The sequence below is a fragment of the Sturnira hondurensis genome, unplaced genomic scaffold, assembly GCF_014824575.4.
Source record: "Sturnira hondurensis isolate 20B ecotype Veracruz unplaced genomic scaffold, ASM1482457v3 Scaffold0007865, whole genome shotgun sequence".
Classification (NCBI taxonomy): Eukaryota; Metazoa; Chordata; class Mammalia; order Chiroptera; family Phyllostomidae; genus Sturnira; species Sturnira hondurensis.
This window is the reverse complement of record NW_028080496.1, coordinates 14676793-14689591: the sequence shown is the minus strand read 5'-3', so window position 1 is coordinate 14689591 and position 12799 is coordinate 14676793. Positions and strand designations below refer to the sequence as shown.

General features: G+C 46.5%; 1 protein-coding gene across 1 annotated transcript in view; it reads left to right on the top strand.

The window, feature by feature from the left end:
* Positions 1 to 12799, top strand: part of HERC2 (HECT and RLD domain containing E3 ubiquitin protein ligase 2) — a 188325-nt gene that overhangs the window by 65977 nt on the left and 109549 nt on the right. The window contains exons 17-20 of the mRNA XM_037053813.1: positions 1971 to 2171; positions 5785 to 6013; positions 6118 to 6236; positions 9917 to 10095. Of these exons, the coding sequence (XP_036909708.1) occupies positions 1971 to 2171; positions 5785 to 6013; positions 6118 to 6236; positions 9917 to 10095 (728 nt within the window). The remainder of the gene's footprint in view (positions 1 to 1970; positions 2172 to 5784; positions 6014 to 6117; positions 6237 to 9916; positions 10096 to 12799) is intronic.

The following is a 12799-nucleotide window of genomic DNA, read 5'->3' as shown; positions in this document are numbered from 1 at the left end:
AGCTCAGATTTGGTGCCTTGCCACTTCTGGCTTCCCCAAAAAACTAAAGTCTCCTGTGAAAGGGAAGAAATTTCATCAGTGAGATTCAGGATAATACAACAGGGCAGCTGATGGTGACTGGGAGAACTGTGTGAGGTCCCAAGGTGCCTACTTTGAGGGGGACTGAGGTGTCATTGTCCTGTGTACAATGCTTCTTCTTATATCTTGTATCTCCTTCTGTAAGTGTTTCCAGTTTTCACATTGCATGGCTGGATACCTTTTGGACAGACCTCGTGTTTTCTGTTTTTGGAGTATTGTGTAATGTCAATGAGATCCAGCCCATGACGGTGTTACTTGCTGATCTTCTATATGTTCTGTCTTTGACTAGGAAGGTAGTGCTCAAGTATCAGTGTGGATGGGTGTGGGGGCAACTTTTCCCACTAGTACCCCCGTCAGCCACGGATGAAAGTAAGCATGACATGACGTGATCTGCTTGGGGAGGAGAGGTGGCCAATTTCTCACAGGAAAAGGGCCAGGAGCCCCTTCCTCCAGGGGCTTTTATTAGGTTGTAATACATAGGAATACAGGGCAGCAAGGATCAAACAGCAGATAACATTTCAAAGAAATCTGAGGGCTTAGTCTGAGTCAGTGTCTGTCAGGAAAGGGGGTTGCAGAAACTTTGGGAGACATACTCATTTCCTCTCGGACTCTTATATGAATGAAGGCACTCTTAGCAGAGCAGATGTCACAGGTTTATCAGCAAGTCTTTGTGATGCCACATTTTTCCACTGACACGCTCTAGCAAGGCAAGGAGCTGCACCCCTCCCCATCAGGTATTCAGGCTTAAGGGTATTAGGGGACTCAGGCTATGGCACATAGCCTGCAGGCATGGGTCTATTGCTCACTCTTTGTTGCAGCCCCCCGAGTCCTTCCATGAAGGCCTCCCAAGTGGTTGAGTCTGGCTTAGGTTGCTCCCCGCTGTGAGGAGATTTACCTGTCATGGACTTCCAGCCATGCTTTGGGGGCAGAGAGGAAACTGAGGCAACATTTGCTACCAGAGACAAGCTTTGTCTCCTGTGACTCGCATTCCGGAGGTCACTCACAGCCTTAGCCACGGGGCAGGGCGGGGATGGGTTAGGGTTACAATTCCTGAAGCCAGGCAGAGCGGTCCACAACCGATGGGCAACAGTTTTGTTCACTTAAAAAAATCCTTACTGATTTTTCTGTCTACTCGTTCTATATGGCATTAGGAGTGCAGCTTTGATATCTTCAACTATCTTTGTGAATCTGTGTCCTTTTATTTTTATTGCTTTTTACTTCTGTTACTTTTATAGTTCTTTTGTTCGGTGCATATACATTCAATGTTGTTTTGTCCTCGTGGCGAAGTTAGTCCTGGCATTTTCCTTTCTCTGAAGTCTCCTTTGTCTGCTATATAATATAGCTGTTTTCTTTCCCTTTAGCTACTTCTTACCTTTACATTTAAGGTAGATTTCTTACAGATATATAATTAGGTTTTATTTTTCATACATACTGACAGTCTCTTTTTATTTGATATTTAGACCATTTAAATGTAATTATTTACAGCTTGGGTTCATTTTTGTTTTCATTTTTTCCAGATCATTTTGGGTTATTGGAATAATTTTTAGTATTCCATTTAAACTTACTGAGTTGTATGCCTCTGTGTTGTTTTAGCTCACTCCCATTCCTTACTGTGCAGTAATAAGTTTGAGAGTAATTTTTTTAAAGACATTTTGCCTTTTTACTTGTGGTGCAGTGAGGTGGGGTAGTGAAATGAGAGGGAACATTGGGAGCCGATAGTACATGAGCTAGACGACCGTGAAAGTACGCGTGTGTCTGTGACAATCAGAGGGACGTAGAAGTCGCAACCTAAGGCACTTTCATCACTCATAATGGTGAGTCTCCTCACAGGGGCGGCACAGCCCCGTGGCTAAATGCATCCATTCACTTCTGGTTCTGTGTTTCTCCCACAGAGCTTTGCCTGGTCGTCTTGTTCAGAGTGGTCCATTGGCCTCCGTGTCCCTTTCGTGGTGGACATCTGCTCGGTGACTTTTGAGCAGCTGGACCTCCTGCTGCGGCAGGTGAGCGAGGGGATGGACGGCACGGCGGACTGGCCTCCGCCCCAGGAGAAAGAGTGCATGGCGGTGGCCACGCTGAACCTTCTGCGGCTGCAGGTGAGAGCTGTCTCCTCTCCTGTCCCCCTCTCTGAGCATCTCCAGTGTTTGTCACAATGTTCGTGATTCCAAAGGGTGCTGTGGGTTTTAGCTTGTGGAACCGCTAATGAAAATGTCTGCATGTTTTAGTCATCTGATTTTTCTTCCTCATAAAATCCTATGACAATGTCAAGAGAACAGTTTTTCTTGACAAAGTTCCCCTTCATAATACATGGATTTCTATGGAACCAACCCATCACGTCCCCCTTCCTCTCTGCCAGTTTTCCGATTGGCTCCTAAGGAGGAAAGAACTTCACGTTAAGTTGCATTAATCAAACTAGCAGGTGTTGGGAGAGTGCGTTCCTTCCAGAAGTCTTCTGTAGGAGCTCAGTGACGGGGACACCTGTGGTGTCCTGTCCCGTCCCTTGGATCTGCCCAGTCATGTGTCACCTCCTGTGTTTGGTGGTAATGATGCTGTGGTGGTCAGTCCTGTGGGGAAACTGCGTACATGTCTTAGGCTTCGGTCCTTTTGTTCTGTGTTTGCTGTGTGCCATATGTTCCTCCATGCTTTATTCTGTTTCTGGGTCCTTAGCCTTTAGTTGTCTTCTTTAGAATAAGCTTATAAAGCTTGATTCTTTTTAGGAAAATATTATATTTACTTATTTTTAGAGAGAGGAGAAAGGGAGGGAGAAAGAGAGGGAGAGAAAAATCCATGTGTGGTTGCCTCTCACACGCCCCCTACTGGGGACCTGGCCCACAACACAGGCGCATGTCCTGACTGGGAATTGAACCCACAACCCATTGGTTTGCAGGCTGGTGCTAGTCCACTGAGCCACACCAGCCAGGGCTCTCAGCTCTCTTCAGACCTTTATTGTTGCCAATGAGAAATCTTACCTAGTGTAACTCTGTAGCTGATTGGTCTTTGTCTGGGAGCCTTTCAGATTTTTCTGTTTTATTTTGTAATTTTAGTACATTGTATTTAGGTGAGGTTTTATTTTTGTATATATAACTTCAGGTTATGATTTTCATTCACTCTGAGGTTATATAGCCTTATGAAGTTTATTTTAATCCAGTACTTTTTATTTTTTAAAAAAGCCCTCCAAAACTGTCCATCAGATGAAAAGTTGCTTGCAATGCACTGTGTCCCTTCTTCAGATAATACAAACAAATTCAATGAAACTGGGTCTCATACCTCTGGGTCTTCATCGCCAATACCTCTGCATTTGCATTTTCTGTCCCTTATTCTTGTTGCTAGTTTGAGGTCATTTAACAATAGTTCTAGGATAAAATGTAATCTAACTCCACCCACTTCAGAAGACAATTACATCATACATTTAATGGCGGTTTGGACATCTTATTTTTGTTTATTTTTTGGTCAGCTTTATTTCTCTTTTTCTTTTTTATTGCACTTTATTGCGCTTCATGGGTGTTGTGTTTTTTACAGATTGAAGGTATACACAAATACTTGGATGAAATCCCTCCACCAGCAAAAGGATTATGCCTCACCGAAAGCTCAGTTGATGGCATTTTTTAGCTGTAAACTTTTTTAAAAAATATTTTCTTTATTTATTTTTAGAGAGAGGGGAAGGAAAGAAGAAAGAGTGGGAGAGAAACATCAGTGTGTAATTGACTCTCATGTGTCCCCTACTGAGGGGGACCCCACCCTTTGCTTCACAGGCCTGTGCTCAATCCACTGAGCTGCACCAGCCAGAGCGCCATGAACTTTTTTTTAATGAGTCTATACCTGTTCTGCTTGTTCATTTATTTTGTCTTTTTTTAATTCAATTTCAATAGATATGTATTTATTGCCATTATGTTGTTCATATTTTTGAATGTTTTTCTTAAAGAAGTCCCATTAACATGTCATATAATACTGGTTAGATGGTGGTGATGAACTCCTTTATTTTTCTCTTGTCTGGGAAGCTCTTCATTTGCCCCTCTATTCTAAATGATAGCTCTGCTGGGTAGAGCTATCTTGGTTGTAAGTCTTTAGTTTTCGTGACTTTGAATATTTCTTGCCAACCCCTGCATAGTTTCTGTTGAGAAATCAGCTGACAGTCTTATGGGAACTTCCCTGTAAGTAACTAACTGCTTTTCTCTTGCTGCGTTTAAGATTCTCACTTTAGCTTTGGCTGGTGTAGCTCAGTGGATTGAGTGTGGGCCTGCAAACCAAAGGATCGTGGTTCGATTCCCAGTCAGGGCACATGCCTGGTTGCAGGCCAGTTCCCAGCAGAGGATTCATGAGAGGCAATCATACATTGATATTTCTCTCCCTCTCTTCTTCCCTTCCCCTCTAAAGATAAATGAATAAAATCTTTTAAAAAAAGATTCTCTCTTTATCTTTAATCTTTGGCATTTTAATTATAATGTATCTTGGAGGCAGCCTCTTTGCATCCTTGAGGCCCACTGTCTATTTTCCTCATTTTTAGGAATTTTATTTGGGGCTTTTCTGAGGGTTTCATTTTGTTTCCTCCTCTTCTTCTGGGCTCTGTTTCTTCCTTGATCTCTGAGATCATTTACTTATTTTATGGCTTCATTCCAGTTTTTTATTGCTGCTACTCCTTGGGGCCCAGGCTGTGCCTCTTACTCTGTATTTTCCCTCATGGTGACCCACCCATTTCAGGCCGATTTCAGGGGTATATGTGCTGGGCACATCCCTTTGCCCTTGGCTGTGGAGATGTCCCCAGAGGACAGTTTTGTATTTGCACCTCCTGGCTACCAGGAGTTTCTCAGGCTCCAGATGAGTTTTCGTGTTCGATTCTTGACTCAGGATATCTTTACCTAGATTGCCAGTGTATATTTGATGTCACATATGTTCACAGGGCAGCTGGTTCTCTGATTCTATTGTGGGCCTTTTGCCCATCGCCGTGTGTGGGCAGAGTGTTGTCCTCTGGCCCTGGCCGGCAGGCCAGTAATCCTGAGCGGCTCCCAGCCTTCTGTGGGAAGCTCAGGCACTGAGGACTGTCATGGACAGTCCAGTCTCAAGCCCAAGGATTTCCTTTCAGACCCAGAACCCTTGGCTCCTTCTGTGTGTGCCTGGCTGTACGTCTTAGCTGTACGTCTTAGGATTTTATTTAGAAACGGGAAAGGAAGGAGGGATGGAGAGAGAGAGAAACATCATGTGTTGTGAGATACATCGATCAGTTGCCTCTCACACTCCCCCTACTGGGAACCTGGCCTGCAACCCAGGCGTGTGCCCTGACTGGGGATCAAACCAACAACCTTTGGGATCATAGGCTAGCACTCAATCCACTGAGCTACACCAGCCAGGGCATACATCTTTTATCACTTTTTGGCTTGGATTGTATTCACTGTTTCTTTGTGTCTGGTGCAGATGGTTGGGGTGGGGTGGAGGTTGTTATTTCTACGGGGTTTAACCTCTGTTTATCTTGAGTACACAGGTATTCCATAAGTATTTATAATTGGGTTTTAAACATTTCTCTTACAAAATACCTTACTATGGATTATCAACCACTGTGGGTAGAAGTTTCCAGTGTAGTTTTAAAAATACAGATACTGGAAGTTTTTCCTTTATTATTTGAATGAAACTCAACTTAAGGAATTATGTATTTAATAAAATTGGAAATCCACTGTTTTTAGGGTTTCTAAGCGAGAATTGTTTTTGTCATTTCAGTTGCATGCTGCCATCAGCCACCAGGTTGACCCAGAGGTGCTTGGTTTGGGTCTGGGCAGTGCCCTGCTCAGCAGCCTGAAGCAGACCGTGGTGGCCCTGGCCAGCAGTGCGGGTGTGCTGGGCACTGTGCAGGCGGCCGCCCAGGCCGTGCTGCAGAGCGGGTGGTCCGTGCTGCTGCCCACGGCCGAGGAGCGGGCCCGGGCGCTCTCTGCGCTGCTGCCCTGCGCAGGTGGGTTAGGCGGGGAGCTGGGGGCTGGAGGGACCAGGAAAGGGAGCGGGGAAGGCATGGCGTTAGTGCACGTGGCCGAAAACTCTTTCCTTGTCCAATTTCAGGCAACGAAGTTAACGTAAGTCCAGGCCGGCGCTTCATGATTGATCTCCTGGTGGGCAGCTTGATGGCCGACGGGGGCTTAGAGTCGGCCTTGAACGCGGCCATCACCGCGGAAATCCAGGTACTGCCTCAGGGGTGCATGTGAGCCACTGAGGCAATCCTACCAGCGGGGAGAGGAGGCTGGAACCCCCGGCTGCTACTTGTGAAGGACTAACATCCAGCCTTTTTGCCATAATTATTGAAAAACGCAAATAAGACTTTCAGTAGCATCAAAATATTTCCAGCTATTAAAAGTCTTTTACTAGTTGGGAGGGGGGTGGGGAGCACTGGGGGGGTGCAGGGCTGGGAATACAAGAAAGAAAACTGTACTTGAACAAAAGTTAAATAAATTAAAAATAATAATAAAAAAAAGTCTTTTACTAGTGTAAACATTTTTATTGGGATATGAAGTATGATTAAATGCACCCATTTAAGTGCCCATTGAAACGACTTGGATAGTTGCCTTGGTGATGCTCTAAGTCATCACCTGCCCCAGATGGCGCCCTGGTGCCCCTGTGCGTGGGCAGTGAGGACACGCCTCCTCCCTGAGCGAGGTCCCGCTGTGGGCCTTGAGGTCTCGTAGGTAGAGTCACAGCGCATGCGCCCTGTCGTGTCTGCCCTACTGGGCCTGGGCCCCGGCATCCGACTCATCTCTGCTGCACGCGTGGTGGCCACTTTGCCCTTACTGTTCATGCTCCACTGTGTGTGTGCGGCCCTCTGTCTGTCCGCTCTCACTTTCATGGATGTTGGAGGGCTTCTGGCTTTGTAAAGCTGCTCTGGCCACGCTGTACAGGAGGCCTCCGGCGGACACACGCCTTTTCTCTTAACCGAGTACCCTGGGTGGGAATCCGCTGGGTCCTGGGCTGCGTGTGTGCCCCAAGTGGCTGTGCCCTTTACACCCGGCCAGCCTGGACAGAGCTCGCACTGTGTCTTGACCTCACTGTGGGGCACGAGACGTGTTAGCCTTTTTAACTTGACCTTTTCTTGAGTGGTGTGCTTTTAATTTGCATCTACGTGTGCTTATTGGTCATTGATAGCTTCTTTTGTTGCTTTCATTGTTGTATTAGTTTTTTACTTGAAAACTTATATTGATAAAGTCAGATGAAGTGACTTTGAAAGTATACACAAATACTTGGATGAAATTGAGGAAAGTGAGAGGAAATCCTAAGTGATCATGTTGCAGCGACCCCTAGTGTTCGTCTCTTGGTTCTTTTCCAGGCGTTGTGCTGTGTGCTTTATTTTTTAAAAGATTTAATTTATTTATTTTTATAGAGAGGAGAAGACAGAGAGGGAGAAAAACATCAATGTGTGGTTGCCTCTCGTGCGCCCCCTACTGGGGACCTGGCCTGCAAACCAGTCATGTGCCCTGACTGGGAATCAAACCAGCAACCCTTTGGTTTGCAGGCTGGCGCTTAGTCCACTGAGCCACACCGTGGCTTTTTTTTTTCTTTTAACCTTGTCAGCCATGTCCAATGGAAAAAAACGTTTTAAAATTCCACTTTTTAGATGCAGACATAAGTGCCACAGATGTGCAGTGATTTGCTGAGGTGTCGTGACTAGTGGGTGGCAGGCTTGCTGCCTCCAAGCCTCTGCCTTCTCGCCCTGGGCCCCACGAGGCCCTGTGCGGCAGCTGGCCTGATGGGGCATTGTGAGTGCACAGGCAGCGGGTGGCCACGTGGGGGCCATGATGCTGAGACTTGACCTCAGCAGTGTTTGTGGAGCCTGTTCATTCAGGTCACAGATGTTTATTCTGGGTTTCCTGCTGGGGAGAGAGAGATAGACAGACAGACCTTGGGGGGGCAGCTACAGAGACATGCAGATTGTGACCTCTGCTGCAATGATTAAGGTGCCAAAAGATAGCCAGAAGGTCATTTATGGTAAAACAAAACTGTTTCAAAGCTACAGAAAGGCAAAGCAAACAGAACCCCCTGTCATGGAGGAATAACCAGTGTTAATGTTCTGGGGTGTAGTGCTCCAGAGTTTCAAAAGTGCACGTGTTTACTGCTGAGCTTGATAGAGGTGCCGGCATTGGTCCCACTGCTGTGTGACCTCGCAGCTTTCTCTCTCATCATCGGGGTTCAGCGTCCATTCTACTGCTGTGTCCATTTGTCTGGTTGTGTTGGGGTTGTCCGTCATCTGGAAGGGGGATCACTTCTTTTTTTAGAAACCAACAGCTTCTTATTGCTGACCATTGAGGTGTTAGACTTGGCTACTGTAAGTTAATTTTTAGTTCTTGTAGATTATCAGCTACTGAGGATGAGAATGATGATTAGGAAAAAGTTCTAGAATTGAACTTGCAGGGCCAAAAGCAGGCTCATCTTAGAGCTTCCCGTGTTGCCTTCCCATCCATAGGACTGGGTGGTCCCGTGCATCCTCACCACTGAGGTGGGGTCTTCGTCCCGGATCCCCCAGGACTGAAGAGGACTTTTCATGTTTAGGTGGTTCTGGCTTTTAGCATTAGAACAGAAAGCCCAGAAAGAAAGAGCATTGCTTTTTCACAGTAAATTTGGTTACTAGAACAACATGCATAGTAGGTCCTCAGGAGTGTTGCTTTCATTTGGTCAACAAAAGATACCCCTCCTCTTTAGCAATAGCTTTTACTGAGGTATATTTCACATGCACCTACTATAAGATCCATTCTTTGTAGTGTACAACTCAGTGACTTGTCTTGTGCATTCACAGAGTGCCCATACCACTGCCAGTCTGACTTCAGAACGTTCGCATCCGTCGCAGGGTGGCTCTGTGCCCCTTACCAGACACGCCCCACTCCCTCTCCCCCCAGCCGCTGACCACCAGGGATCCACTTCCTTCCTGTCTCCATGTACTTCCTGTTTGTACCATTCATAGAAATGGATTCCTGCAATTTGTGGCCTTTTGTGTCTCTGCTTTCACCCCGAGTAGTGTTTTCCAAGTTCATCCAGGTTGTGGCATCTCTGTCGTACTTCATTTTTCTAACTTGCTAAGCAACATCCCTTTGAGTGGGTACAGCACGTTGTGTTTACCTGTTCGTCGGCTGATGGTCATTTGGGTTGTTTCCACTACGCTTGTGCCGCAGAATGGGGTGTTAGTTTAGTGTTCTGAGGAACAGCCTGATGACCTCCGTACTCGGCTGTGCTGCTTTACCTTCCAGTCACAGCGCGTGAGAGTCCCCGAGTCTCCACACCCTTGCCAGTGCTTCTCTCTCTGCACTGCCTTCAGTGTAGTCAGTCATCCAGGCCGTTTGGATGGTGGCCAATGTCAGGCGTCCTGTCCTGTGCTTATCAGCCACTTGTTTATCTTGTTTGAAGATACATCTTGCAATCCTTTGCCTATTTTTAGATTGGGTTCCGTTGACCTGGAACTGTTGAGCTATGAGGATTCGCTCTGTGTTCTGGACACGTGTCTCTTTTCTGGTGTCTGATTTGGGATGTATCCTTGCATTCTATACGTTGTTGTTGACATCTGCCAAGCAGGCAGACTATGTGCTTGGGCAGATGACGTGTGGTATCTGTGAGTGCTGGGAGCAGGGGTCAGGATTTTAGGGACTTCACAGGAGGGGGCTGGGGACCGTCAGCACCGGCAGCCCAGATATCGGGTCTGTGGGTCCTGCAGTCTGTTTAGAACCTGAGCAGCAGAGCAACAGGATTTCAGCAGGTGGGTGTGGCCCTTGTCACCTGGTGTGTGAGTTGGCGAAGGGACAGCTGGGCTGTGGGATCGGGACTCAGCCCAGGGTGCCTCCACACCTGTTTCTAAGATAACTGGCCTCTGTGTTATGAATTACAGGATATTGAAGCCAAAAAAGAAGCACAGAAGGAAAAAGAAATTGATGAACAGGAAGCAAATGCCTCAACATTTCACAGAAGCAGGACTCCATTGGATAAGGACCTTATCAACACAGGGATCTATGAATCTTCTGGAAAACAGTGTTTGCCTCTGGTTCAGCTCATTCAACAACTTCTTAGGTAAATAGTATTAGGTATTTTGTAAGAGGACTGTTGGTTTCATATTAAGACAGTGAGTTGGGAACTAGGGTCTCAAGAATGTGTTTGGCTGTTAGGAAATACCCTGAAAATTACTTCATGTAGATTTCAGGGTAATAAAAAGCAGAGTCCTGAGTACAGATGAGAGGGTGGGTTGGAGCACTGTAGGAGGGAGAGCTGGAGACGCTGACGGCTTTCACTCAGAGAAAATTGGGTTGTACGGTAAACCTAGCAGGAGGTTCTTGCCCTTATTACTGAGCAGGCAGGCACACACGGAAATCGTGGAGATAAGGTCGCTTTTTAAAAAGCTCGTTGTGCCCTTGCCTCGTTCTGCATGTCGTCTTCTGCACGTGCGTTGCTTTGTGAGCCAAATTTGAGTGTCGAAGTTGAAGTAAAAGAATGGTGAGCATGGTTTCGACGGTTTCATCAGGAGGCCAACGAGGCTGACATTGGCAAGGGTGGAAGTGGACCATCACGATCGCTGACGATTGTCCACCGGCCTTTCTGCTCTATTCAGAAAGGGAGGAGGAAGGCCGTTGCTGACGGCTTCGGTTACTGCCCCACTCTATGACAGAGTCTGCCCCAAGGGAGCTGGGCTTCTGGTTTGTCATCTGCGCACAGAGAAATGAGAGGCCTGAGGGGGTGGCTCAGGCAGCCAGGTCGTGCGTCCAGAGCAGCAGTGGCTGGTGTGCCTGGGCACACAGTGAACTTTTATTTTTAAAGATTTTATTTATTTATAGGGAGGAGAAGGGAGGGAGAAAGAGAGGGAGAGAAACATCAGTGTATGGTTGCCTCTTATATGCCCTCTACTGGGGACCTCACCCACAACGCAGGCATGTGCCCTGACTGGGAATCGAACTGGTAACCCTTTGCTTTGCAGCCCTGCACTCAATCCACTGAGCCACACCAGCCAGGGCAGGTACCCAGTGAACTTTTAAAAGAGGGAGTTTCTACCTCTGGCTGGTGCGGCTCAGTGGGTTGGTGTTGTCCTGCAGACGGAAAGGTCGTCAGTTCACTTCCTGGCCAGGGCTCACTCCTGCATTTTGAGTTGGGTCCCTGTCCCCTGTCAGAGGGGACAACTGATTGATTTGTTTCTCTCTCTCATGGATGTTTCTCTCCCTCTCTTTCTACCTCCCCTCCCCTGTCTCTAAAATAAATAATAATTTTAAAAATTAAAAAAGGCAAAAGAGAGTTTTAGAGTAAATTCCTTACATAGATTTTAGTAAGTGCACACATTAAAAACCCTTTCTCTAATTTTGTGGTTTTTCTAATGTGCTAACGTTTCCTTCGATCAGTATTTCACACATTCTGATCTTCAGTGTAACACGTGGAAGCCTAGTGAGTGATCTCAGTGCCCTTGGTGGTGGCGAAAGAGGTTGGGGTTGCTGCTGGGGAGTCTCACTTGCGACCCCTTGTGGCAGGTTGGCAGTTGGCATCCTGGCACCTGTGGGAGCAGTCACAGAGCTGTGTTTAAATTGATGTCATTGATTAAGGACCCAGTGAGGAAACGGGTGACAGTGCTTTGTAATGCAAAGGTCAAGTTCTCTGCAGAAATGTGACAGCATAAAGCACTTGTCTCTAGAACGGCTTTTCCAAGTGCTTGAACGATCCTCCCTTTACAGGGGTTGCCGAGTGGGGGCCCTGGTCTCTGGGTTCCTGACCTCGGACAGTGGCAGGTCACTGTTCTCATGAGGGGCCAGCTCCTGCTGTCCTCTTCGCTCAGCTTGTTTGTCCTTTGGTGAGGGGGCAGCCTGTGCTGTTCAGTCTGGAAGTTACGCCCACTTGGGGTTGATGAGCACCTGAAATGTGACCAGTGTAGTTGAGACATTTTATTGTTTTACTACTTAAAGTTCAGTTACTTTAACTGAGTTATTTTTTTACTAAGTTCAAATGTAAAACCTGAGACCTCATTCAGCTCTTAGAAAACTATTAAGTATGCTTGGAGTAACTTGGCCATATGAATTCACTTTTATAATTGCATATTTTATGACTCTAAATGCAGATCAGGTATTTTCAGTGAAAACATAGTTATTGAATTAAGATACGCTGTTTGTAACAAAATATACAGTGGTGTTTGAAGACATACTGTGAGAAAACTAATATAAAATATCTTAATGCTTTTTCTTACTGGTTTTACGTTGAAATGATAACATGTCAGTACACTGGGATGACTACTCTGTTATACTGATTTTATGTGTTCCTTCATGAATGTGACTTCGAGGACAATTAAGTCATGGATGTGGCTCACTGGCGGGTGGCCTCTGTGGGCCAGCCCTCCGTGTGTGGGGAGGTTTTGGCGCCCCCGCAGGTTTATTGTAAGGACACTCCTGTTTGAGAACAACACAGGAACTGAAGCGTGGGAGTAATCGGCACCTCCCAACCACTTTAGAAAAGAGGAAAAGAAAACTGCGTCTGCAGCTTTCTCACTGACAGGAACCCCCCCCCCCCCCCGTCCATGACTCTTGCCGGGGCGGTGGGGGGGATGGTGGGCAGTGGTGCCTCCCTGCAGAATGGGGTTTTCTTACCTTAGCATTTGGGATGGAAGGAGACGCAGTACGTTTTAGCTGATGCTAAATAGTTGAAAAATAGTCTAAAGATGTAGAAACTTTGGACATTTCATGTACTTGATTGCTTGGAAAAGTGGGTGGAAGAAATTCCGGCTACCATAAATAAGCCACGGAACAGA